Genomic DNA, 24,689 nt, shown 5'->3' on the forward strand with positions numbered 1-24,689 from the left:
TTAACGCTGCCTGGGCGCATCTCTGCACAGGGCAGTCGGTGTCCAAAAAGAGAGGGGGCCGATGGACTTGGGAGAGGTAACCCAGCCTGGAGGGCAAGCCACGTTTTCACCTCGTATTTCAGAACTGCCCCAAGAGGAGGTAACAAGGACTACACTGAGTACTGACTGCGGACAAGGCTCTGTTGTGTGCGCTTTACCTACTGTAATTCATTAAATCTTCAGAAGAACCGAGCAAATGGAGCAGCCAGAGAGGAGCCTGCAAACCCAGCTGGCTCTCCTCGCCCCGCCGAAGACCCGAAGGTTGAAATGCCCTCTCTGGATGCCTTTCACTAAGCCTCAAACACCCCACGCTGGGAGGCGCAGAAAGCCAACCTTCCTCCAGAGAGATCTGGGTCCAGGCTGGCAAGCCCCGGCTCCCAGGACGCGCGGACCCCGGGGCCCCCCTGAAGGCGCCGGCAGCCTCCCCGGGGCCGCCCTCGGAGACCTCGCCGGCCCGGCAGCGCGATTGTGCAAGCGCGGGGCTGCCGCCGCGGCCGTCACTGCAGGCTCCTGCCCGCCGGGTCAGGGCGGGGAGGCGCGCCGGGCGCACACCCGGTGAACTCCGGGCGGAGTCGGCCGCGCTCCCGCCCGGGGAGCAGCGTACCCGCCACCCGAGGCCCGGGCGCCCTCGCTCACCTCGCTGACTCCAGCCTATTTCCACCCCCAGCCCTGCCCTCCGCCCCCTCCCCACCCCCCCCGCCCCGGGTCCCGCGTCCCTCCGGGCCAGGCCAGCCGGGGCCCACTGCGCCCTACCCAGCCTGCTGATTGGCCACCCGGGGCCTGCCCCGGGTCCATAAATACGTGGTCCCTGGGCATGGAGCGTGGAGAGGGACAGGAGGACAGCGCGGCGCCGCGCAGCATCCCTCTGCCCTCATTGACACCTCCACTCCGCGGCTCCGGACCTGGAAGGCAGCCTCGCAGCCCCACAGGCGGACCCACATCCCTTCCTTTCCCCTTCAAAGAGACACCCGGCCCCCGGAGGCACTCCTCCAGCGGGTCCCCGCTCCCTGAGGCTGCCGCACCGGGCAGCGCCGAGCATCCTTGCCGCGGTCCTCTCTGCTCCCCTTTCTTCCGCCGCCCCCTGCGGTCACACCTGCTGGCCCTCTTCTCCCTTCTCCCCCAGAATCGTCAGCCCCCCCCCCCAGATCCCGCTCGCGCCTCTTTAGCAAAGTCGTGCTTCCCGGTCCCCGCGCGTTCCCACGCGCCAGGTGTCCCCCGCTGCCATGAGCTCCCCCATCGGCAAGAGCCGCTCCCTTGCCGCCGTCCTCCAACAGCTGCGCCACCTGGGGCAGCCCCCCAGAGCCGTGACGTCTGCGGCGTGCGCGCCCCCTCGGCCGCGGGAGGTGCCCCTCTGCCCGGTGATGGAACGCGGCGAGGCGCAGGACGCGGCCGCCCTGCCGGGTCCCACCAACTGGCCGCTGCTGGGCAGCCTGCCGGAGATTCTCTGGAAAGGGGGGCTCAAGAAACAGCACGACACGCTGGTAAATGCCTCGTCGGGCCCCAACTCCCTCTCCCCTCTCTGCCCCGCGCCCCAAACCCTCCGCGAGACGCGCGGCCGGGGCGCACGGGGCGCTCCGGTGTCGCGGCAGCGGCGGGGGCCCCGGGAGGAAGGAGGCGGGAGGAGGGAGACGCGCCCCCGGGACTGCTCTGGGGGGGACGCGCGCTGACCCGGCCCTGACCTCCGCTGCAGGCCGAGTACCACCGGAAATACGGCAAGATTTTCCGCATGAAGTTGGGTTCCTTCGACTCGGTGCACCTGGGCTCGCCGTGCCTGCTGGAAGCGCTGTACCGCACGGAGAGCGCGTACCCCCAGCGGCTGGAGATCAAGCCCTGGAAAGCCTATCGGGACTACCGCCGGGAGGGCTACGGGCTGCTGATCCTGTGAGTCTGGGCGGCGGCTGGAAGCTGGCAGGGGGTTCTCCGCAGGGTCCCCTTCCTACGCAGCGGGGCACGAAAGCCCCCACCAGGCGCAGTCTCCAACTCCTGCCTGGATCAGAACGGGTTGCACGCAACTGTACTGCGCGCCCAACACCTGCGTCGTCTCTGGCAACTGGGCAGGGCCATGCCTTTCCGTCCAAGAAAGCCCAAAAGGGTTCTACAAATAGCGGGGTTCAGACTTTGGGGCCGGACGAGGTCGTGAAGTCACCGTGCCAGGCCAACCTATTCTATACAAAATTATCCCTTACAGTTCTCTGTATTCCCCTTCTCTGAGCTCAAACGCCAGAAATTGACTTCTTTGGCTTTTGACAGTTACCTTTTTTTTTTCTGGAGGGGAATGGGGGGGTTATGACCCAGGTCTAGTCAGAAAGGTGAGGTTCAGGGGTGTCAGGGTTGCATTGTAGGTAAGTAAAGGCCATAATGTGGTGAGATTCCTTTGCTTTTAATGGTTAGCATTTAACAGGTTAGCGCGTTTGGGTTTGTTTGTTTTTTTAATCCCTAATAGTTGTATTTTGGAGGATAATACATTTACTGGAATTAAAAGCCATAGTTATGCGTGGTGCATCAGAGGCTGTGCCGTCTGCTCTGGGATGAGGGAAGAAGGTGGATGATAAGAATGAGAGAGAGGGAGAGAGCATCCCAAGCAGACTCCACAGCGCCAGCATGGAGCCTGATGCCGGGCTCAAACTCACAAACCATGAGATCATGACCTGAGCTGAAGTCGAGAGTGGGTCGCTTAAGCGACTGAGCCACCCAGGAATGTGACTTTCAACCTGAGTCAGTGACTAAGAGAAGACAACGTTGTTCTCAAACAGATCTGGGTTGCTGGCGAAGGGAATGTTCAGGTATCTACTCTTACTGCTGAGAATTGAGGTACCTGGCCTCCCAAATCAACCCCCGCAAGGGCACCTCAAAAGGCCCGAGCCCGTATTATCTGGACTTCACCTTTCTGGTGTAATCTTAGGTGGAGAGGAGAGGTGCTTTTTCACCCCGTTGTGAAACCAGCCCCCAGTGTTCCAATGTGCATATTCTCTGGATAGTTCTTAGCAGGAGTCTCAGTGCTTATTTGATTATTTAGTTCACACAATTCCAGCACTGGAGGTGCCTTTGCTTCTCCCTTCTTTTCTCTGCAATTTGCTCTACGTATAATTTTGCTTCTCTCCCAGGGAAGGAGAAGACTGGCAGAGAGTTCGGAGTGCCTTCCAGAAGAAACTAATGAAACCAGTGGAAATTATGAAGCTGGACAACAAAATCAATGAGGTTTGCAGGCTGGGGGCAGCTTCCCTGGGCCTCCTGGGGAGGGAGAGATGTCTATGGAACTTTAAGTCATAGCTACAAAGTACAGGCGGTTTGGATGGTTCAGGGGTCTCCCTTTACTCCTCGCTGTCTACTTCCTTCTCCCCCAAAACCTTACTCCTCCTTCCTTCCCTCTTGTGCAAAGTAACATCTCAGTGAGGGAACGATTACAAGCAGAGACTCTGGGATTCCGGTCTTGGATTTGAACCTCAGCCCTCCACCCTCTGGCCCTGTAAACTGACTATACCCTTAACTTCCCTAAGCTTCACTCTCCCACTCTATAAACTGGGCCTCGCAGGATTAAATGAGATAATGCTTATAAAATTCCTAGGTCGTGCCATTTAAGCTGGGTTTTGCAGGATGAGTAGGAGTCTTCAAGCCAGAGCAAGTGTAGAAAGGCGTTCAGGCAGAAAGAATAGCCTGCTGAAAATAGTCAGATGACATGATGTGTTCAGGAAATAGTACGTTCAGTGCAGCAGAGGTGAGGCTGTCTGTGCAATGATGCTGGACAGAGGGCAGCTCTTAACAATGTTTTTGTACCATGATAAGGCATTTAGACATTGTCCTTTAGTTAACAAGGGCCAAAGAGGGAGGGATTTAAGCATACAGTAATCTCTTTACTCCTGTTCACTTTGGGTGTTTATTTGGAACTGAACTTGGACCCAGAAAGGATCATATAGGTGCAAGAGTGCCAACCCAGAAGGTTTCAGGGACCAGGTAATGAATATAAATGTATAAGGAAGGCCCAGCAGGGATTTTTGCAAACAGGATAGGGCATGCCCTTTCTAGGAGGGACAGCTGCCCCATTCCAGCAAATGACTGTCACATGGGGATGCGGACCTAGTGGCTCCAGATTTTATCATTATTATTATTTTTTGGTTAAGTGGTGAAAATTCCATATGTTGATGAGAAATTTCTGGATTTTGGGGGGGAAACAAATGCAAAGTACTTTTTAATGCACTAAGTGGACAAATTCACAATGTCCGTGGGTGGGCTTTGTACTCACACATACCTTGTTCCAGGCCCCAGCATGGCTGCTTTGCAGCCACGTGTCCAAGGGCGAGTGCCTTAGCCTCACTTGAAGCCCATTCTCTTGTCTGTTTCTGCGGGAAATGGAAGGAAGATCGTATTTCCTACCTCACAGAGTTGTGGGGATCGGCTAAAGTAGCACGCTTCAGGCACTGCTTGGTACTATGCAAGCCTTGTAAAATGTGAGGCTTTAGTCATCACAAACCCTGATTTGGGGGGTGCCTGGGTGGCTCAGTCTGTTAAGTGTCCAGCTTGGGCTCAGGTCATGATCTCACGGTTCAGGAGTGCAAGCCCCACATGGAGCTCTCTGCTGTCAGTGCAGAGCCTGCTTTGGATCCTCTGTTGCCCTCTCTCTCTCTCTGCCCGTCTCCTTCTTGTTCTCTCTCTCTCTCTCTCTCTCTTTCTCAGAAATGAATAAATAAACAAAAAAAAAATCCTGATTTTGGCCACTGGCATCTAGAGCTCTTACATAACATGTCCCAGGTCACAGAGCTATTTAGCAAAGGAGCTGTGTGTAGAATTTGCAGATTTTTCTGGTCCCAAGTTCAAAACGCTTAACACGACGCCAACTAGTAAGGAGATATTTGCTGGCCCAGGTATGGAGGCAGCAAACCTCATAGGGCTTGGGGTGTTGTGACAACTTGGTTGATTCTGATTAGAAGAAATGTTTTCCTTTTCTTAAATTTAGATCAAGAGCTGAAACCTAAGATTTTGGGCGGTTGCGGGAAAAGCTGAGAAAATAACCCAGGACGAGGTTGTTAGGGCAGGAGGTGAGCCCCCGCGGGAGAATATGCAATTAGTGTTGCTTCATAATGAATAACGTTATAAGCAGTGAATATACAAGGTAGCAAACCCCGAAGTCAGCGTACTGAGCTTTTAACCTTTTGTTTTCCTTTAATGACTGAAATGTGTCTTTTGTGGTTTCTTTCCTTTAAGGTCTTGGCTGATTTTATGGGTAGAATAGATGAGCTCTGTGATGAGAGAGGCCGCATTGAAGGCTTATACAGCGAACTGAACAAATGGTCATTTGAAAGTAAGTTTGTCAGGGTACCTGGGTGGCCCAGGCGGTTAGGCGGCTGACTCTTAATCTCCACTTAGTTCTTGATCTCAGGGTTGTGAGTTCAAGCCCCGAGTTGGGCTCTGCACTGGGTGCCAAACCTATTTAAAAAAATGAAAGTAAGTTGCCTTCGCCGTCTTGTTCATTTGATTTCCAAGGGATTTTGAGCCTAAAACGTGGCTCTGAGGATAGTTTCTCTATAACCACGTACTGTCGCTGACAAAGAAGGGCCACCTGCACAGTCTTTTGTGCTTTCGGGCGCTTAAGTTATGCTTTGCACTATAGGTTGTTCGTATAGTCATTCAACAAATATTTATTGAACACCTGCTATGTGCCCGGCACCGTGCTCAGTCTTAGAGATAGAGCAGCGAACAAAACAGGCGATGACCGGGCTCCCGTGGAGCTTAGGGTCTGGTAGGGGTGACAACCAACAAGTAAACACACTTTATTATATACTTTGCCAAGAGGTAAGGGTAAGGTATGTGATAAAGAATGGTAGTGCCCAGAGGAGGCAAGTCTGCTTTGGTTAAGGAGACGGTTGAGGTGACACCTAAAAGAACAAGCCACAGGGCATCTGTGGGAAGATTATTCCAGACTGTGGAGACAGGCAGGGCACATCCCCCTGAGGAGGAAGCATGGGGGATGCGTCCGAGGCTCTGAGTGGGTGGGTGGGTGGGTGGGTGGGGGAAGGGAAGGAGGAGCTGAGGAGAACCAAGCCAGGGGCCGGAGGAGGTCTCAGCCAGCACTCGGGCTTTTAGTTCAAGTCTGATGGTGAGGCATGGAGGGTTCCAAACAGAAGCTGGGGATGATCCCTTTCTTCAGGGAACCCTCAGGGAATAGCAAGCAGGGCTCTGCCTGGCCCAGGAAGCTGCCCAGGGGCGAGAGGCAAGGAAACACTTCTTATAGAGTGGGCAGGCACCTGACCGAGGAAGTTCAAGGCTGTGGGAGAATCCGAAGGGCTGCATCAGCTGAGGTTGGTCATGGCCCTGGTGCCGTATCAGCTAAGTCCTGGCAGATGAGTAGGAATTCACCAGGTGAAGGTGAATGAAGGAGCAAAGAAAGAACAGGAAGGCGTTCAGAATGACGGGAGCGTGTCCTGCAAGGGAGGGGCACTGCGAGGGCAGAGGATGGGAGGAAGGCAGCAGCCGACCCCTGTGAACCAGGGATGGGAATTCGGTTTGGAGCACGGGGGCACCTGGAAGTGATGTTCTACGAAGCGTTTTTAGCAGAGGGTGGCTTGGGCTGATGTGCTGGAAGGATCGCTCTGGCTGCTACTGTGAGGGATCGGAGAGGGCACCCCGGGAGGGAGGCTTTTGTCGTGACCTGTCTCCCCCATCAGCTCAGCCTCACTTTAAATTTTTTTGTTTACATTTATTTATTTTTGAGAAACAGAGTGAGACAAAGCGTGAGTGGGGGAGGGGCAGAGAGAGAAGGAGACACAGAGTCCGAAACAGGCTCCGGGCTCTGAGCCGTCCGCACAGAGACTGACGTGGGGCTCGAACCCACGAACCGTGAGATCATGACCTGAGCCGAAGTCGGATGCTCAACCGACGGAGCCACCCAGGCGCCTCTGAGCCTTACTTTAAAGCTACAGCCCACCCGACTATGTTAGCACATTAGAAAACGCCATGCAAAGAAGAAACCCGCAGAAGGTGTTAAGGGGACGAGGACAGGAAAAAGTGAAGGAATGATTACAGAGGAGGAAAGGGAGTGTATATTTTGGAAACTGTCCACTGGAAATACCCAAATGAAGGAGTATCAAATGCATGTCTTTGCAAGTCAAAGAAGATGTGACCATGGTGGTTTAAGAATTATTGTCCAGGGGCGCCTGGGTGGCGCAGTCGGCTAAGCGTCCGACTTCAGCCAGGTCACGATCTCGCGGTCCATGAGTTCGAGCCCCGCGTCGGGCTCTGGGCTGATGGCTCAGAGCCTGGAGCCTGTTTCCGATTCTGTGTCTCCCTCTCTCTCTGCCCCTCCCCCGTTCATGCTCTGTCTCTCCCTGTCCCAAAAATAAATAAACGTTGAAAAAAAAAATTAAAAAATAAAAATAAAAAAAAAGAATTATTGTCTAGCGTTATGAGAAGTCTCGAGGAAGGCAGTCCACGGCCGGCACACAACTGATGTCACTGGGGACCCTTTCTATCTTTTTGTTCATCCATCCTTTTTTTTTTTTTTTTTAATGTTTTTTAAATTTATTTTTGAGACAGAGAGAGACAGAGGGTGAGCAGGGGAGGGGCAGAGAGAGAGGGAGACACAGAATCGGAAGCAGGCTCCAGGCTCCAAGCTGTCAGCCCAGAGCCCGACGCGGGGCTCGAACCCACGAACCGTGAGATCATGACCTGAGCCGAAGTCGCACGCTCAACCGACGGAGCCACCCAGGCGCCCCTTGTTCATCAATCCTTATTGGCCTGTTGCAAAATGGCTACTGCCTCTCCTGGTCTCCCCTCTGCCTTCTAGGCAAAAAGAGGAAGGAAAGACGGAAGAGTTAAGCCAAACGCACTTGCCCCTTTTAGCAAGAAAGTGAAAGTATTTCCTTTAAGCCTCCTTGGCCACGCCTGTTGGCTTCTCAGGCTGCTACCAGAAGCCCGGGAAGTCAGGGAACGTGATTGACACCAGGGTCTTAGATCAATCCAGATTGTTGCCCGAGGACTGATATGTTGACACCCTAAATAAAATCGGGGTTCTCTTAGGAAAGAAATGGGGGAGAATGAGTACGGGTAGGCCGTGAACAATGACTGCTGTGCATGGTATCCGGGACGAACTCTGACAAAAGCCAGACATTGAAGGACAGATTCACTCGTGTATAAAAATGGTTACGTTTTCACCGCAGCATTTCTGACCAGGAGGCTCTGCAGGGGTTGGGTCATGGGGCGTGGAGACAGCTTCTGGAAAGTGGGAAAAGTATCGTCATGCCCCTTTCTCCCAGACTTTCTACCTTTCCTCTGTTCTTTGAAAAGACCTCACTTTTACAAAAGACGGAATCGTGCCTTCAGCAGCCAGCTACTTGGAGACCCCAGTATTGCTGTGATTGTGTGACTGTTGGTTGTTTTTAAATAACAGGCATCTGCCTTGTGCTCTATGAGAAGAGATTTGGACTCCTTCAGAAGAATGCAGGAGATGAAGCTTTGAACTTCATCACGGCCATCAAAACAGTAAGCATCGCCTTGAGGAGCACAATTTTCCTGATTTGCAGAATTTCACAAACGCGTCGTGTTTCCCCAGGAGTAGCACACACACGTTATTTTGTCACAATAGTCAAGTGTTAATTTCAAGGTGTTACATGTTTTCATGGATGGATGGGCATGGATGGTCATGAACCAGGAAGCATGCTACATCATGGTTTAGGCAAGTTTAAGTAGGTGTTTCAGTTGAAGGTCAGTTGGTGGGAGTCCTATTTCAAAAAGAGTCTGACTTTTTTCAGATGTAAAATTTTTGAATCCTTAGGTCACAGGGGGATATAGAGATACTGTGAAGCTGGTATAGAAATGGCTGAAGTTTGGAAATCATTGGAAATTGAAGTCAATAAGAAAGTGATGGTTTTCCTTTTTCCTTCTTGTGTAAAATATTTAGGTCATAGAATCAATTTTTTTTTAATGTTTATTTATTTTTGAGAGAGGGGCACATCCAATGGTAAATCGTCCCAAAGATTGTTTTCAATGTGCTATGGGGCCCAGGGGAGGGTTCCACCCCCAGAGTTGGTGGGAGAGGCCTGGGGGGTGGGGGGGGGAGTGGGGCCTTTGAGTTCCTGCCTTTCTGGAAGCACGGGGTGTGGGGTGTGGAGAACGCTCCTCTTCCGGTGAGGCGGTTGTCTTCGAGACCAGGGGGATCCAGAATGAAAAGGCGTTGCGTTCCCCACAGATGATGAGCATGTTTGGGAGGATGATGGTGACCCCGGTTGAGCTGCACAAGAGCCTCAATACCAAGGTCTGGCAGGCCCATACGCGGGCCTGGGACACCATCTTCCAATCAGGTAATGGGGCCACACACACCCGGCATCCCTGTCTCTGGAGCCTCTGCCAGAAGGTCTGGAATGATCCCGATGGAATTTGCTCCTCCTGATTCTTATGGGCTTTGCAGTCACGAGTTCAGAATCTTCCCGGTGTAGACAAATTCTAAGGAAAAGGCATATGGCAGCTTTCTGCAGTTTCTAGGAACTCGAAGCAGTTAAGAACAGGAGCTTTGGAGTCAGATAGGTGGATTCAAACCCCAGCTCTGTCACTGGTGTAGTGGGTTGACCACATGTGCTATCTCTCTTTCCTCCTCAGTAGTCTTGCGTCTCAAATGGGCTAATAATAACAATGCCTACCTCACTGCAACTGTTTCTAGGTCTAATGTAGATATGGTCAAAACCTGGCTTCTCACAATACCCAGTGGGTCTGAGCTGTTTCTGCTACATCATGAGGGGAATATTGATGCTGAATATTGTTCAATGAGTATCTCTGTGCTTACCAATATGTACCAGTAGGAGGTCCCGTATCCTATCATACCATGCTGTATATTTCATACACACACATAAACATATCCTCATTGAATCGTCACCAAAACCCCTATAAGATAGGTCCTCCTATTAGCCCTGAGTGACAGAACCGAGACATAAAGAACTAACTTTCTGGCCAGGGTGTGAAGCCAGAGAGAAGGGCTCCCACAGCCCAGACTCTAACTGCTGCACTGCTTATGGCCCTTGTTACTGTTGCCAACCTCACCATTATTATTATCCTGGCTTGGCTTGCACGGTAGACTGAAGGGAGAGAGACGCGTGCCTAGAATGTTCTTTACAAACATTAGAACTTTCTACTACTATCGTCAGCATGCACGGGCACTGCAGTGTGCGTGTGTGTGTGTGTGTGTGTGTGTGTGTGTGTGTGTGTTTGATTACACTGGGGACGGTTCTCTCCTCCTCTATGGCCCAGATTTGGGAGCTCAAGTCCCACTACCTGCATTTGTGACCAAAGTGGCTAGGCACCTGGGTCTGGGTACGAGTTCTGATTCCGAGAGTGGACCCGAGTCCCACCTCTGTCTCATGATGGGCTCTTCCACACTCTAAGCTTTTAAACTCCAACTGTGACCTGTAGGCTAACGGTTGTAGCAGTACCTGGGAATTTGTTAGAAATGCAGATTTCCAGGCTCGCCCCAGACCCCTGATCCCAAATCTGCATTGTAAGAAGATGCCCAGGTGATTCTTGGGCATCTTAAGGTTTGACCAGCCCTGCTCACGCGGTCATCGATCAATTCTTGGCGACTGAATGATGAGTCAACATTAGCTCATTGGACACATTGTCAGTGTCCCTGCAAAGGCCCTGTAAGGTGTCATAGGGGGGATTTCGGCTGGGTTCCCTCATGCTCGATCCTAATCTTCACCTCACTTCCCTTCCCTCTTCTCTTCTCCAATAGTCAAATCTTGCATCGACAGCCGGTTGGAGCACTATTCTGAGCAGCCCAGCGAGGATTTCCTTTGTGATATTTATCTCCACAATCAGCTTTCCAGGAAAGAACTGTATGCGGCCGTCACAGAGCTCCAACTGGCTGCAGTAGAAACGGTAAGGGCTTGATTTTCCTTTGCTGAATGGTCCAGAAAATCTTCTCGCGATGCATTTTATTTTTAAAAAAAAAAATTTTTTTTCAACGTTTATTTATTTTTGGGACAGAGAGAGACAGAGCATGAATGGGGGAGGGGCAGAGAGAGAGGGAGACACAGAATTGGAAACAGGCTCCAGGCTCTGAGCCATCAGCCTAGAGCCCAACGTGGGGCTCGAACTCACAGACCGCGAGATCGTGACCTGGCTGAAGTCGGACGCTTAACCGACTGCGCCACCCAGGCGCCCCTCGTGATGCATTTTAAAGAGGCAGTCAACTCTCTCATTCCACAAGGATTAACTGAGCACTAGTTTAGCAAAAGGGTGCGAGAGACCCAGTGCACAGCCTTGGTCCTTAAACTTGTGACGGGAGGTGAATTCATGTGCTCTATAGCGGAGAAAATCCGTGCGCTCTGTGACAAATACATACACTCTCTGGGAATTCAGAAGCAGTAAAATTCCACACCATAGAAAGATAGGTCATCTAGGTTTTTCTTTTTCTTATTCTTTGATAATCTAGATTTTTTAAAAAATTGAACGCATTCTTGAAGGTTGCGAATGTTACCCCAAAGTGCCTGATTGTGGTTGTTACTCTAAAAATATTGCAATGCTCTCTACCAGTCCAATATTTTCTCTTTTTTTAAAGTTCATGTATTTATTTGGAGGGAGGGGGGCAGAAACAGTGGGACTGAAGATCCCAAGCGCCCTCCAAGCTATCAGCGCAGAGCCCGGCATGAGGGTCGAACTCATGAACCTGAGCTGAGATCATGTCCCGAGCCGAAATCAAGGGCGAGACACTTAACCGACTGAGCCACCCAGACACCCCGACTTTTTCTGATTTAAAGCTTAAAAGGAGTGAGTCAGGGGAAACTTGGTTTCACCTTGCATGAAACAGCTAATTTTAAATGCCCAAATTCTGTCCCCATGTGCTTGACAGCCGTGGGAGTACCAAATCCAGCCAGACTCCAAATGCACATACTGACAGATGTCCGGGTGGGTTTGATTGTCCTTGATCCGTTTTTTTGAGCTCTCACTGGCCGGATGCGTATTAATATTCCTCGTGACCCGACGTTTCTCTAAGAAGAATGGGTCCTGCTTCATTTCTTTTCCGTATTTCCCGTTTCTTTAGTGTCTCTTGTCCACAGAAAACGTAGGGGTTTCTACCTCAGGAGGAACAGCAAAGTTGTAATTTCTCCTCATGCCCCAGAAGGCTTCGAAAGGGGGAAATTCATTTCAGCTCACTTTCATACTGAGTCACTTACCCTAAGAGGATCCTTGGAGGGGTAGAAGTAAAGCCTCACCCTTTATCTTTTGTTCAACTGGAATGTGAGCTCCGAGGGCAATGACTTGGTTTTGGACCTGCTGTATTCCCAGGATGTAGAACAGCACTTAGCATATAGTAGGTGCTCAACAAATACTTGGTGAATCAATGAAAGGACGCAGAAACCAAGTGCCCGCTCTGGGCCAGGCGCTGTTTTAGGTGCTTGAAGGAACACCATGAACCAGAGACAAAGGTCTTGGCCTTCATGGAACTTAACCACTAGCAGGGAAGACCAACCAGACACATGTAAACAAATAAATAAATATGATCATATCAAATAGTGGTAGGAGATATGGAGGAAACCATCAGAGTAAGGGGATAGAAGGGGAGGGCAGGGTACCCTCTCTGGGGGAGTGATACGGAAATGGTGACAGGGAGCTGGCCATGGGAGGATCTGGGGGAAGAGTCCTCCCGGTAGAGGAAATAGCATGTGCAAAGGGTCTGGAGCAGCAAAAACATTGGAGCTGGAGACCTGGCAAATGTGGTCAAGTTGACATTGCAGAAGTCCAGGGGCAGTGTTAGCCAGCAGCCTTAGTACACCATCCAGATTTTATGACACCTGTGATGGAAACGTCTCAGGGCATTATAAGCAGGGGAGTAGCCTGATGGAATTTATGTCTTGAAAAGAGGGCTCGGGCTGGTGGGGTGGAAGGTGCACTCCACGTAGGAAGAGCGGAAGCAGGGAAATGAGCTACGCGATGCATCTCCTCCACGGAGGTCAGGCCGGGATACTTAGGGCCCGTGAGGTCTCCCAGGGCCCTCCCCCCTCGATTCAGCCCCTGCAGTTACCCAAAAAGGCCCCGGCTGTCTTACAAGGCTTTGGCGAAAGCTACAATCATTTGTCTTCTGGAAACTCTATTTGGTACTTGCGGTAAGGGACCCGCTGATATGGTTAAATGTTTCCTTTTTAGTCCTGGCAATTCTGGAAGTCACTTTTGGAAAATCAGAGAAATTTGAAAGTGTATCTAATTTGGTGGCTACGCCCTCTTCCTGTTTTGTAAATTGGACTCTTGTAATAATGCCCGCCAGGGTTTGTTTGCATCTGAGGCCACCGGTCTTCCCATGAAGAAGGTTTGCCTTGGAGGCATCTTCTTCCCAAAATAGTAAATACCATTGGCTCCGAATCGTCTCGCACTTTGCTCATTTATGTGAGTGGCACATGCAATTGGCAGAAGATCTTCGTGTCTGCGATGACCGTTTTTACAGGAATATTTGGCTTATGTTAAGTAAGAAAATAAAAATAAAATAAAGACCTAAAAGCAAATACGTATGACTACCAGTGGTGAATATCATGAAGCTGAAAGCTATGCTGGCTATTTCTGCCCAAATTTTTTCTCTTCTTGTTGCCTTTGGAAAGGAAGTAAAGCACTCCACTTAAGGGACCATGAGCCTGTGTCAGAAACTGTGGCTGGTTCCTTGAAATACTCAACGTGATGCTAGAATTTCTTATTTTGCTATTGGCCTCCTCCTGCAAGGGTTCTGTGCATGTGGCGGAAACTCTGGGTTTCACAGATTCAATTCCAGAAATGCATTTTTTCGTGTGCATTTGCACTGTAAAATTAAAAAGAAAAAAAGACTCATTAGCAAAGCTGCTAGGATCCCCATTCCTCTCTCGCCACTGAAGTTTTCTCTCCATTTTCTATTTTAAAAATGTTTAATTAAATGTTTTCCTTATTTTGACATAATCCTAGATTCACATGCAGTTCCTTTTTTATTTTATTTTATTTTTTTTTTAATTTTTTTTTTCAACGTTTATTTATTTTTGGGACAGAGAGAGACAGAGCATGAACAGGGGAGGGGCAGAGAGAGAGGGAGACACAGAATCGGAAACAGGCTCCAGGCTCTGAGCCATCAGCCCAGAGCCGGACGCGGGGCTCGAACCCACGGACCGCCAGATCGTGACCTGGCTGAAGTCGCACGCTTAACAGACTGCGCCACCCAGGCGCCCCTGCAGTTCCTTTTTTAAAGTAATATTTGTTTTATTTGGGGGGGCAGAATGCAAGTGGGGGACGGGCAGAGAGAGGGGGACAGAGGATCTGGGGTAGGCTGTGTGCTGACAGGCTCACAGCAGTGAGCCCTATGCGGGGCTCAAACTCACGAACCCACGAGATCATGACCTGAGCTGAAGTCGGATGCTCAACCAACTGAGCCACCCAGGCACCCCTCACATGCAGTTCTAAGAAAAAACAGAGAGGAGTCCCTTGGACCCTTCACTGACTTTCCCCCAGTGGTAACATCTTACAACAACAAAACCTTATCGCAACCCGGAAGTTGATGTGGATACACTCCTACCAGCCTGCTTTCCTTTCACCAGTTCTACAGGCATTCATTTGCGTTCAAACAGTTTTTGAATCAAACTATATTTTAAGGGTCCCAATGCAGCTGATTATTTAAGGAGTCTACCTTGATTCCCGCTGCTATCCTTAACTGGCATAGTTTCTAAAACAAATCCAAATTTTCACATCCTGTATTGTTTACTGCACAGCGAATAGGGACATGTGAAAAGGCGTCATGAATGCATTTGCAAAGCAAGGTGCTAGGCATCAGCTTGTATTCAGCTCATAACGGTTTTAAGGCAGTTTATTTGCAGAAACTCAAGGTTACAAGTTTATGTCCCTTTGGCTTTCAGACGGCAAACAGCTTAATGTGGATTCTCTACAATTTATCCCGTAATCCCCGTGTGCAACAAAAGCTTCTTAAAGAAATTCAGAGTGTTTTGTCTGAGAAGCAGATGCCACGGGCAGAGGATTTGAGGAATATGCCATATTTAAAAGCCTGCCTGAAAGAATCCATGAGGTGAGAATACACGGGGAAGCCAAGAAGAATATTCTAGGAAGCCGTTCTCTTAAATACACAGTCAGGGTCTCCGCACCCACAGACAGCAGCACCCACAGTCGATTCAGAAACATTTGTCAAAATGCAAAAAAAAAAGAGCCTTCAGATCATATGACCATATTCTTTTTCTATTACTCATTTCCTAAATCATTTGGGCAAATTCTGCTAAAATTTGGGAAAGTCAGTGTCCTCTCCTTTAAATCAGTAATAATAATAATAATAATAATAATAATAATAATAATAATAATCTCATGAATGCTATAAGCACTAATTAAGATCAGGACATAATTGAAGGATATGAAAAGAGGTTGAGCGAGGGAACCGTATTATTATTTGATAAGACAAAGAGACATCTTTGTTTTTGAGCCTCTGGTATAAAATGTTCTGTGAAAATTATGGTTCCACCCTTTCTGGAAAACAAAACTCACAACATGTCAGCATTCGAAACAAACAGCTTTCGCTTCAGGAAGGGCAGATGGGAGAACACTAGGACAAATCAAGCTGAAGCGTGACACGTAAAAAACACACATTTGAAGTCTAGAATGAAACAGAAAACCACTTTTGACAGCTACTAAGCAGTGACTGGGGAGTTAACCAACACGATAAAAACAAGGGGTTCAAACAGGAGGTATAAATATCAGGAAGAAAGAGACTGAACTTTACGACAGTTGTGATCACGCTCCCTTTTTGAGTACGAACTTATGCAGGAATTATTGATTTAACCAGAATCTGCATTTTCTTTGACACTTGATCTAGAAATGGGTCTGTGCTCACCTTTACACCTTTAATTTTGTTTTTTCAGGCTGACCCCAAGTGTACCATTTACAACCCGGACTCTTGACAAAGCTACGGTTCTGGGTGAATATGCTTTACCCAAAGGAGTAAGTACCATTTGCTCTTGAAGAGCTTTGAAAGATACACTTCATCAGATCTCCATAAACACCTGTCCTGGGAGAGCATTCATTTTGGAAATATGTATATTTTAGGATGTAGTTGACCTGTTGCATCGTATGGTGTTAAGATGAATGTTTCGGGGACTCAGAGACCTAGATTCAAGTATCGCCTTGAGTGAGTTACATAACCTCTGAGCCTCAGCTTTCTCATCTGTAAAATGGGGATAATAATGGAACGTACCCCCTGGGGTTGGTGAGAGTGTGATGCAACATTTTAAAGTTCTTTACCGGTTTACCGCCTGGTACGTTTCTAGTACTAAACACGGCCTGCCAGTCACCATATTATAAACTTGGGGGTTGCTTTTACATTTGTAAGGTGATCACTTCTGTAAATTTTGTTGTTCAAATGTTTTCTTCTAGTGATTTTTAAGTGCTTTTGTGTTTCTGTGTGTTTTTAGACAGTGTTGATGCTCAATACCCAGGTGTTGGGATCCAATGAAGAAAATTTTAAAGATTCCAGTCAGTTTAGGCCCGAACGGTGGCTTCAGGAGAAGAAAAAGATTAATCCTTTTGCGCATCTTCCGTTTGGTGTTGGGAAGAGAATGTGCATCGGTCGCCGACTGGCTGAGCTCCAGCTCCACTTGGCTCTGTGCTGGGTAAAACTCTGGTTCCTTCCTTCCTTCCTTCCTTTCTTTCTTTCTTTCTTTCTTTCTTTCTTTCTTTCTTTCCTTCCTTCCTTCCTTCCTTCTTTCTTTCTTTCTTTCTTTCTTTCTTTCTTTCTTCTTCCTTCCTTCCTTCCTTCCTTCCTTCCTTCCTTCCTTTCCTTCCTTCCTTCCTTCTTTTTTCTTTCTTTCCTTCCTTCCTTCTTTCTTTTTTCTTTCGTTCTTTCTTTCTTTCCTTCTTTCTTTCCTTCCTTCCTCCTTTCTTTTTTCTTTCTTTCTTCTTCCTTCCTTCCTTCTTTCTTTTTTCTTTCTTTCCTTCCTTCCTCCTTTCTTTTTTCTTTCTTTCTTTCTTTCTTTCTTTCTTTCTTTCTTTCTTCTTTCTTCCTTCCTTCCTTCCTTTCCTTCCTTCCTTTCCTTCCTTCCTTCCTTCCTTCCTTCTTTCTTTTTTCTTTCTTTCCTTCCTTCCTTCCTTCTTTCTTCTTTCTTTCTTTCTTTCTTTCCTTCTTTCTTTCCTTCCTTCCTCCTTTCTTTTTTCTTTCTTTCTTTCTTTCTTTCTTTCTTTCTTTCTTCTTTCTTTCTTCCTTCCTTCCTTCCTTCCTTTCCTTCCTTCTTTCCCTTCCTTCCTTCCTTCCTTCCTTCCTTCCTTCCTTCTCCTTCCTTCCTTCCTTCCTTCCTTCCTTCCTTCCTTCCTTTCCTTCCTTCTTTCCTTTCCTTCCTTCCTTCCTTCCTTCCTTCCTTCCTTCCTTCCTTCCTTCCTTCTTTCTTTCTTTCTTTCTTTCTTTCTTTCTTTCTTTCTTTCTTCTTAGTGTTTATTTATCTTTGAGAGGAGAGGGGCAGAGAGAGAGGGAGACACAGAATCGAAAGGAGGCTCCAGGCTCGGAGCTGTCAGAGCAGGGCCTGACGCAGGGCTCGAACTCACGAGCTGTGAGCCAAAGTCGGATGGTTAACCGACTGAAGCCCCTGCACTCTGATTTCTGCATTTGTGCTCTGTGCTATTCCACCACCCAGGACAAGAGGGGTAGCGCTACCTTTTCTGTGCATGTGTGTTCCAGATCGTCCGCAAATACGACATCGTGGCCACGGACGACAAGCCCGTAGAGATGCTGCACCTGGGTATTCTGGTGCCCAGCCGGGAGCTCCCCATCGCTTTCTGCCAGCGGTAAGAGCCTCAGGTGAGCATCCGGGGTGCTGTGGACGACCACCGAGTGAGCTGAGCTCAGAGGTCAACCACACTTGGCTTTGAATCCCTGCTCACTACTGATTTGCTGGGTGCCCTTGAGTAGTTTTCGAACCTTTCCGTGTCCATTTTCTTTTCATTTGTAAAGTGGGGACCGAAATTGTCTCTCACTAGGAAGTTGATATGATACTCAACACTCAACTGAGCCGAAATCCTGGCATCAACCACGTGCTCAGTAAAGACAAGCTGCCGTTATGGGTTTCATGTGTGAATAGCAGGGGTGGACACCCTTTTTCTGGAAAGGGCCGGGTGGCAGATATTTTAGGCTTTGCAGGCCACAAGGCCTCCCCCACGTCCCCTTAACCCTCTGCCTTGTAGCTCGGAAGCAGCCTCGTAGGATGCATCAACAAACAGGTGTGGCTGCTGTGTTCATTTTCTATTGCTGCCGTTACAAATTACTAAAACAAATGAAATACAAATTGCTACAGCTTCTGTTAAATAATAAACGTATTCGCTGAACAGGTTTGTGGGTCAGAAATCCCACCCAGCTCTTACCAGGCTAAAGTCAAGGTACTAACAGGGCTATCTATATTCCTTTCTAGAGGTTCCAGGGGAGAACCCATTCTCTTGCTAATTTGGGTTCTTGGCAGGTTATTGCTGCTGGCGGAGGGCAGCTGGTCCCAGCTCCCGAGGCACCTGCGTTCCTTGGCTCGTGGCCTCTTCCTCCATTTTCAGAGCTAGTCAGAGCAGCCAAGTCCCTCTCCAGGCTTCCAGTCTCTCCTCCTTCTGTCATTCAGAATAATCTCCACCCACCCCACCCCCCCACCCCACCCCACAACCCCTCCCAGGGGCCTGGATGGCTCAGTCGGTTAAGCGTATCTGACTTCAGCTCAGGTCATGATCTCCCAGTTTGTGGGTTCGAGCCCCACATGGGGTTCTGTGCTGACAGCTCAGAGCCTGGGGCCCGCTCCAGATTCTGTCTCCTTCTCTCTCTGCCCCTCCCCCGCCCACACTCTGTGTCTCTCTGTTTCTCAAAAATGAGTAAACATCAAAAAATTAATAAAACAAAATAATCTTCCCATCTCAAGGTCCATACACATAATCTCATCTGCAAAGTTCCTTTTGCCATGCATTCACAGGTTCTGGAGATGACAGCATAGCCATTGTCCCAGGGCTATTATTCTGCCTACCGAGACTGTTCCAATAAAACTTTATTTATAAACACAGGTGGTATGCTTATTTGACCACGGGGCTTTGATTTCCAGACCCTGGAATGTAAGTGTATATATTTACTACCCTGTATTAAATACAGTGTAACACTTTTTCTGCATTGTACCATTCACTGCCTTTTCCAACTGTATACGTGTTCTCTTACCACCTTCACAACTGTGGCCATATGCATGTACCAGCTACTATTTATTTAATCACTACTTAATTGTTTCCTTGAAATTAACACAGACCTAATAGTATACTTTAGCCTTATTTCCCAGGCAATAATTTCCTTGATGAAATGATAAGTGTTTCAGTTCAGTTATTTTTCCCTAATGCACAATACAATGAATTTTTAACTATTAAGGTGATACACACTGAGCTTGAAAAATCTCTACTCTCATCTTCTGGGGAAAGATGACATTTCCAAAATCAGGCTTTCTAGCATCACATGCCACTATTCAGTCTCATTCTGCCCTCTCAAAAGCCTCTCCTGGGATTTACCTAGAACTGGCTGCAATTTGCTAACTGCGAGTGAAGGGGAGTTTGCTGACAGGTGGATTATTGCGGGAAATATGCATTTGCAGATGAAATTTCCCCCCAGGTGTCTGGCATTAGACAATTGTCACATTCTGAGCATCCCAACAGAATGGAATCAAGTAGGATAACGAAGGAATTTTCGATTAATTTTGAAACGCCCAAGTCTTCAGCAAGGACAGCACGCACACTTATCATAAGAGAACCACACCTTCGACACGAGCCCCTGGCATTTTTGGTGTGAGCACTTATTTTTTCACTAATAATTCCCCTCGTTTAATTATAATCCTTTAATGTATAATTGGGGTTTACTTTACTTTCCAGAATTTTTTTTTTTACCATGACCAAGAGCAGCGATTTTTTACCCTCTTGCAAGAATGGTCCTTATGGCTTCTACGTTACTGGAAAGCAAACTGCAAAGCTAGAGCCTGCAACAGTGCACAAAGGACAGTTGGATCTAGATGCTTATACTCATTCTTCGATACAATTGTTCCGGAAGCTGCACTATGCAGACGATGGCATTTAATAAGATTGTATCTGGCTCAGGAGAGCAGACTGAGTGTTGGGAGACAAGACACTACAGGGTATGCCTCTGGCTTACCCCGAACCCGTGTCCGCACCGGCTCGGCTTAGAGAATTGTTCAGGAATTGTTTTCTTTTGCATCTCACCGTGACGTGACAGGGAGGCTGGGCTTTTATTTGTCAGTCTGCAGATGTCATGACATGTTTCTGTCCCCACCCTTCCAAATTCACACCGCTTGGATCTTTACTTCTCGAGAGGGAGTTTACGTTTCATGATGTTAAGCTAAATTGTCTGGGGCTTGGGGTTAATAATGACAGTCCATTTATTGTAACTCTGCTTAACGTGCTATTGGGGAAAATACTTGTTTATCACGTCAGCAAAACTAAATGGGAAGGTTATCGGGTCTCCGTGAAGCTGCATTTTTCCTGTTTTGAAATTGCAGCATTCTTGGGAAATTAGAGAAGAACTCTATTTTAAGAAGTACTTTGATGAAGTCAGAACCTCTTATCTAAGAATGCCTCACTGACGTACTATGGCATCATTTTGTGAGAGGATTCTGAAATTCTTTATTTAGGTAATGGATTTCCTCTCTGGCATTAAGAAGTGAATCAGCAGTTTTTTAAAGTGTGTGTATGTGTGTGTACTGTAATGGAAATTTGCTTACGTCATTTTTAAAAATATATATGGTATTTGATTTAGGATCTGTGGTTTAGAGCAGTGTTTCCCAAAGTCCAGCCACAGTTGAAAAATATTCAGTGACTTATCATGCCTTAATTTTCCCCTCTATAGAATGGAACAGTAGTAAAGTGTGTATATGTTATAGATTTACTGTATCGGCCATGTTATGTGATTTCAACTCCCTGAGAAAATACAGTTTCATAATGGAAAATGCATAGAGATTTATACAATGCTTACAAAACTTTGTGAAAAAACATGTGTACGTATGGTTTATTTTTATATATATTTACTACTACGTTTCCTAAAAACATACTATATGTTTCTGTATATTTGATAGGTTTCTCTTTTTAGGTTATATTTTTAGGATATTTCAGAAGTGTACTTTGATATCATTCCGTTTGAATGATTATGTACATATCACTAAAATAGATGTATGCTTTCTCCCTACCGTGAAATTATTTTGTAGAATTCTAAATCCACATGTCATCAGATCTCATCTGTAGATCTTCACCGAACTCCCTGAAAATCAGAATAAAAGTTTCCAAATATTCCAAAAATGTTTCCTCTTCATTGCAGCTGTTGTCTTACTAGGAAATTTTCTCAGTGTGTCCATTTTACAAGCCCCAGATCACAAAATCTACTCTTACAAACAGCTGGACTCGTCCATAACAGTTTTACAGAAAGATAAGCATTCGAATGGCAAAATAGTTTTCCATTTTTTGCTGCTTAAATATTTTTCAAGTCCATCTAGTTCTCTTTTTTTAATGTTTATTTATTTTTGAAAGAGAGAGCGCACAAGTGGGGAGAGGGGGCGAGAAGAGGGAGACACGGAATCTGAAGCAGGCTCCGGGCTCTGAGCTGTCAGCACAGAGATCGACACGAGGCTCGAACTCACAAACCGTGAGATCATGACCTGAGCTGAAATCGGACCCTCAACCCGCTGAGCCACCCGGGCACCCCGAGTCCATTTAGTTCTGTCTGAACCACCACCTCCCTCCGGATGAGTGCAGACCCTCCCAGCTGCTCTCCAGTCTGTTCTTCGTACACTGGCTGTATTAGCCTTCTCAAACCCCAAACCCGATTTTGTCTTATCCCTGCTTCTGTGGTGTTCCATTGCTTCTACGAAAGGATCCAATTTCTTAAGCCAGACGTCAGTGTCCTGGCATATTTGGCCTCTCTGAACCACAGGCCCCAGCCCACATCGCCCACACCCGGATGCCTCTGGACCCCTCCACACTGGCTTCTGCCAGTTTCTTTGATTCCTTCAACACTATCGGCCCACAGGGTTTTGCACCTGCGGTCCCTCCTCCTACCATCTTCCCTCCTGGCACATTCTTTACCTGCTCTTCTCCTACGCACCAGTCAGAGATCAGCTCAAGCTTCCTAGAGGAAGTCTTCCTTGATGACTAAGATGCCCCAGAGGCTGACCCTGGCATCGGGATTCATTAAGGAAGTGATTCCAGAAGATACTGTGAGAGACTGAGGGCAGCAGGGTAGGAAAAGGAGCCGAAGGCAGTGCAGCTTGGGGAACGTTCCAGCTTCCTGATCCTCTGGGGAGCTCTAGGCCTGTAGCTTACAGCATGGCTGGTTTGATCTGTGGGAACAACTCCCAGGCCGCACCATGGGGATGTCCTCTCTAGCTCTTAGTGGTGTCCACACAGAGTAGCCGCAGAAGCCCAGATTCATCCTGTTGATGGGATTCATGCCAAGTCATAAGACCTCTTCCCTGAGGCCCGGTGGTCAGTGTGGAGTATGGTGCTGGTCACAGGGCAAATGTAACTCAGATGTATTAAGATTGTCACCAGTCACGCATGCCATTCAGTGCCTGTTCTGTCTCCCTTAAGACCGGCTCAATTCTTTAGCTTGAGCAAAAGCCTAGTGGTTGTGTCTAAGAAACCAGCTCATGTCACCATGGAGAAGACAGTCCACTCACTTTGTGGTGTCCAGATAGTTTTCTGAGAGAGCAAGAGGGAAGAAAAGAGAGAAGGAGAAGAGAGGGAGGAAAGGAGGAGAGAACTGAGAGATCAAGGGACTCCCTCGACGTTTGTGGTGGAGATTCCACACGCCGGCACCGACCACCTACGGGCAGATTATTGATGGAGTAACTACTCATACGCAGGTGGTCGAGTGGAGTTGCATCACATGCACGCATTCGGCCCATGCAAACTCGACCACCATGCCCAGGGTGGAGGACCGACGGAGAGCAGGCGACACAAGTGATTCCAAGAACCTCACTCCACGAGGAGCTGGTTGGAGCTGGAGACCCAGCTCCTGTCCCATTCCTCATACACATCTCAAAGTGTGAGTGTCTTCCGGGCCTGTATGCGGCCTGAGGAGTCAAGGATGTGCATTTTCACAGGACCTAGACTGTAGACATGAGCGAACCACTTCATGGTGTTTCCAGCCGAGAGAGCAGAAATGTCTTCCAGCCCTGGAGGCAATGAGAGCTGTGTGGACGGATAAGAGACGATACTTTGTCTTTACAATATAACTTGGGGATGGTTTTAGGGAGGTGAAGGTAACTCTAGGCAATTTTGGCCTTGCTTGCTTGATCCGAGAACCTGAATCCCCAGGGTGCCTCCCCTCTGAGGCAACGCCTCTGTGTCCCATGTCCTGTAGACTCCATGTTGGTGTAGGAGGAGAGACATGGACTTAGGTTCTTAGCCTCACTTGGGTTTCCATTCTAGAGGTGCCGTCTTCTACCTCTGTGACTCGGGTTATCTGCTTAACCTCCGCGAGTCTCAGCTGTTCCATGGAGGCTAACACACCTCATACAGAAGTGTTCCTCTAAGGGAAAATTTGACGTGTGCCTAGCCCGGTGCATGGCACAGAGCAGTAATGGTGTCCAAAGTCATATTTCTGGATCAAAGGAACAAAAATGAAACAGCTCCCCTTATAAGCTCTCCTTATAGAGCACGTCAAATAAAATGTTCTGGACCCAGATGGAAAAAATGGGACACAACCACAGCGTCTACAAATTCGGTCAGTTTTATCTCCTTATGGAGCAGGGCTTAGAACACTAGGAGTGCAAGGAATTAGTACTACGGGGTGTTTATTTCTGTTCAGTATTTTCACGAAACTGATGGAGAATTCTCAGAACAATAAAAAAAAAAATACCGTTTATTCCATCAGACCAATAGTCTCTAATCATGGGAGCTTTTGTGCTAAATATTGGAAACCACATTCCATTTGGTCCAGACAGAGCTGCCAAATACTGATTATTCTAATTCCATCGATCTTGGAATAATCTACTTTTATTCATTGGTATTTTGTTAGGAAGAATTTTTCTTTTTTTTTTTTGTTTTAAATTTTTATTTAAATTCCAGTTAGTTAACATATAGAAGAATTTTTCTTCTTCATTTGTTTATTTACATGTGTGAGCTTATGACTTTTTAAATAAAGTATAATTTTTCACTATCATTATTTATTTTGATGTTCAAATTGTCCCAGATCTGGCTGGTGGGAGCCTTTTCAGATAGGTTCCTCTGTGTGCGCAAGTGTGTGTGTGTGTGTGTGTGTGTGTGTGTGTGTGTGTGTAAAGAGAGAGAGAGAGAGAGTGGGACAAAAAAACAGAAGTAGTAAAATGCTAATGCTTGAGGGATCTGGGTGAAAAGTATATGAAAATTCTTTGTATTGCTCTTTACCTTTAAAAAAATTTTTTTAATGCTTATTCATTTTTGAGAGAGAGAGAGGAAGAGACAGAGCACGAGCAGGGGAAGGGCAGAGAGAGAGAGACACAGAATCTGAAACAGGCTCCAGGCTCTGAGCTGTCAGCACAGAGCCCTATATGGGGCTTGAAGTCACAACCATGAGATCATGACCTGAGCTGAAATCAAGACTCAGACGCTCGACCGACTGAGCCCCTCAGGCGCCTCATAGCAGGAGGTATTTTAAGATCTACTTATGTCGGACCCTTGTGAGA

General features: G+C 47.8%; 1 protein-coding gene across 2 annotated transcripts; it reads left to right on the forward strand.

Moving 5' to 3' along the window:
- The first annotated feature begins 845 nt into the window (after positions 1–845).
- LOC123579977 (1,25-dihydroxyvitamin D(3) 24-hydroxylase, mitochondrial) lies at positions 846–21,318 on the forward strand. Of its 2 annotated transcripts, none has more exons than XM_045444175.1 (12): positions 846–1,520; positions 1,730–1,920; positions 3,144–3,237; positions 5,239–5,335; positions 8,420–8,511; positions 9,161–9,329; positions 10,751–10,896; positions 14,883–15,049; positions 15,891–15,969; positions 16,440–16,637; positions 17,696–17,815; positions 19,891–21,318. In XM_045444175.1, the coding sequence occupies exons 1-11, from the start codon at positions 1,263–1,265 to the stop codon at positions 17,804–17,806; spliced, it is 1,602 nt and encodes a 533-aa protein (XP_045300131.1). In that variant the 5' UTR covers positions 846–1,262; the 3' UTR covers positions 17,807–17,815; positions 19,891–21,318. The 2 variants fall into 2 exon arrangements, with proteins under 2 accessions (XP_045300131.1, XP_045300132.1); XM_045444176.1 differs by having other exon boundaries at positions 9,218–9,329.
- The last annotated feature ends 3,371 nt before the right edge of the window (positions 21,319–24,689 follow it).

This window comes from Leopardus geoffroyi, chromosome A3 (genome assembly GCF_018350155.1).
Source record: "Leopardus geoffroyi isolate Oge1 chromosome A3, O.geoffroyi_Oge1_pat1.0, whole genome shotgun sequence".
Classification (NCBI taxonomy): Eukaryota; Metazoa; Chordata; class Mammalia; order Carnivora; family Felidae; genus Leopardus; species Leopardus geoffroyi.

Coding starts and splice junctions, on each gene's coding strand:
- LOC123579977 (XM_045444175.1), top strand. CDS start 1,263: ATGAGCTCCCCCATCGGCAAGAGCCGCTCCCTTGCCGCCGTCCTCCAA. Junction 8,512..9,160: donor TCATCACGGCCATCAAAACA/GTAAGCATCGCC, acceptor TCTTCCGGTGAG/GCGGTTGTCTTCGAGACCAG. Junction 15,970..16,439: donor AATATGCTTTACCCAAAGGA/GTAAGTACCATT, acceptor GTGTGTTTTTAG/ACAGTGTTGATGCTCAATAC.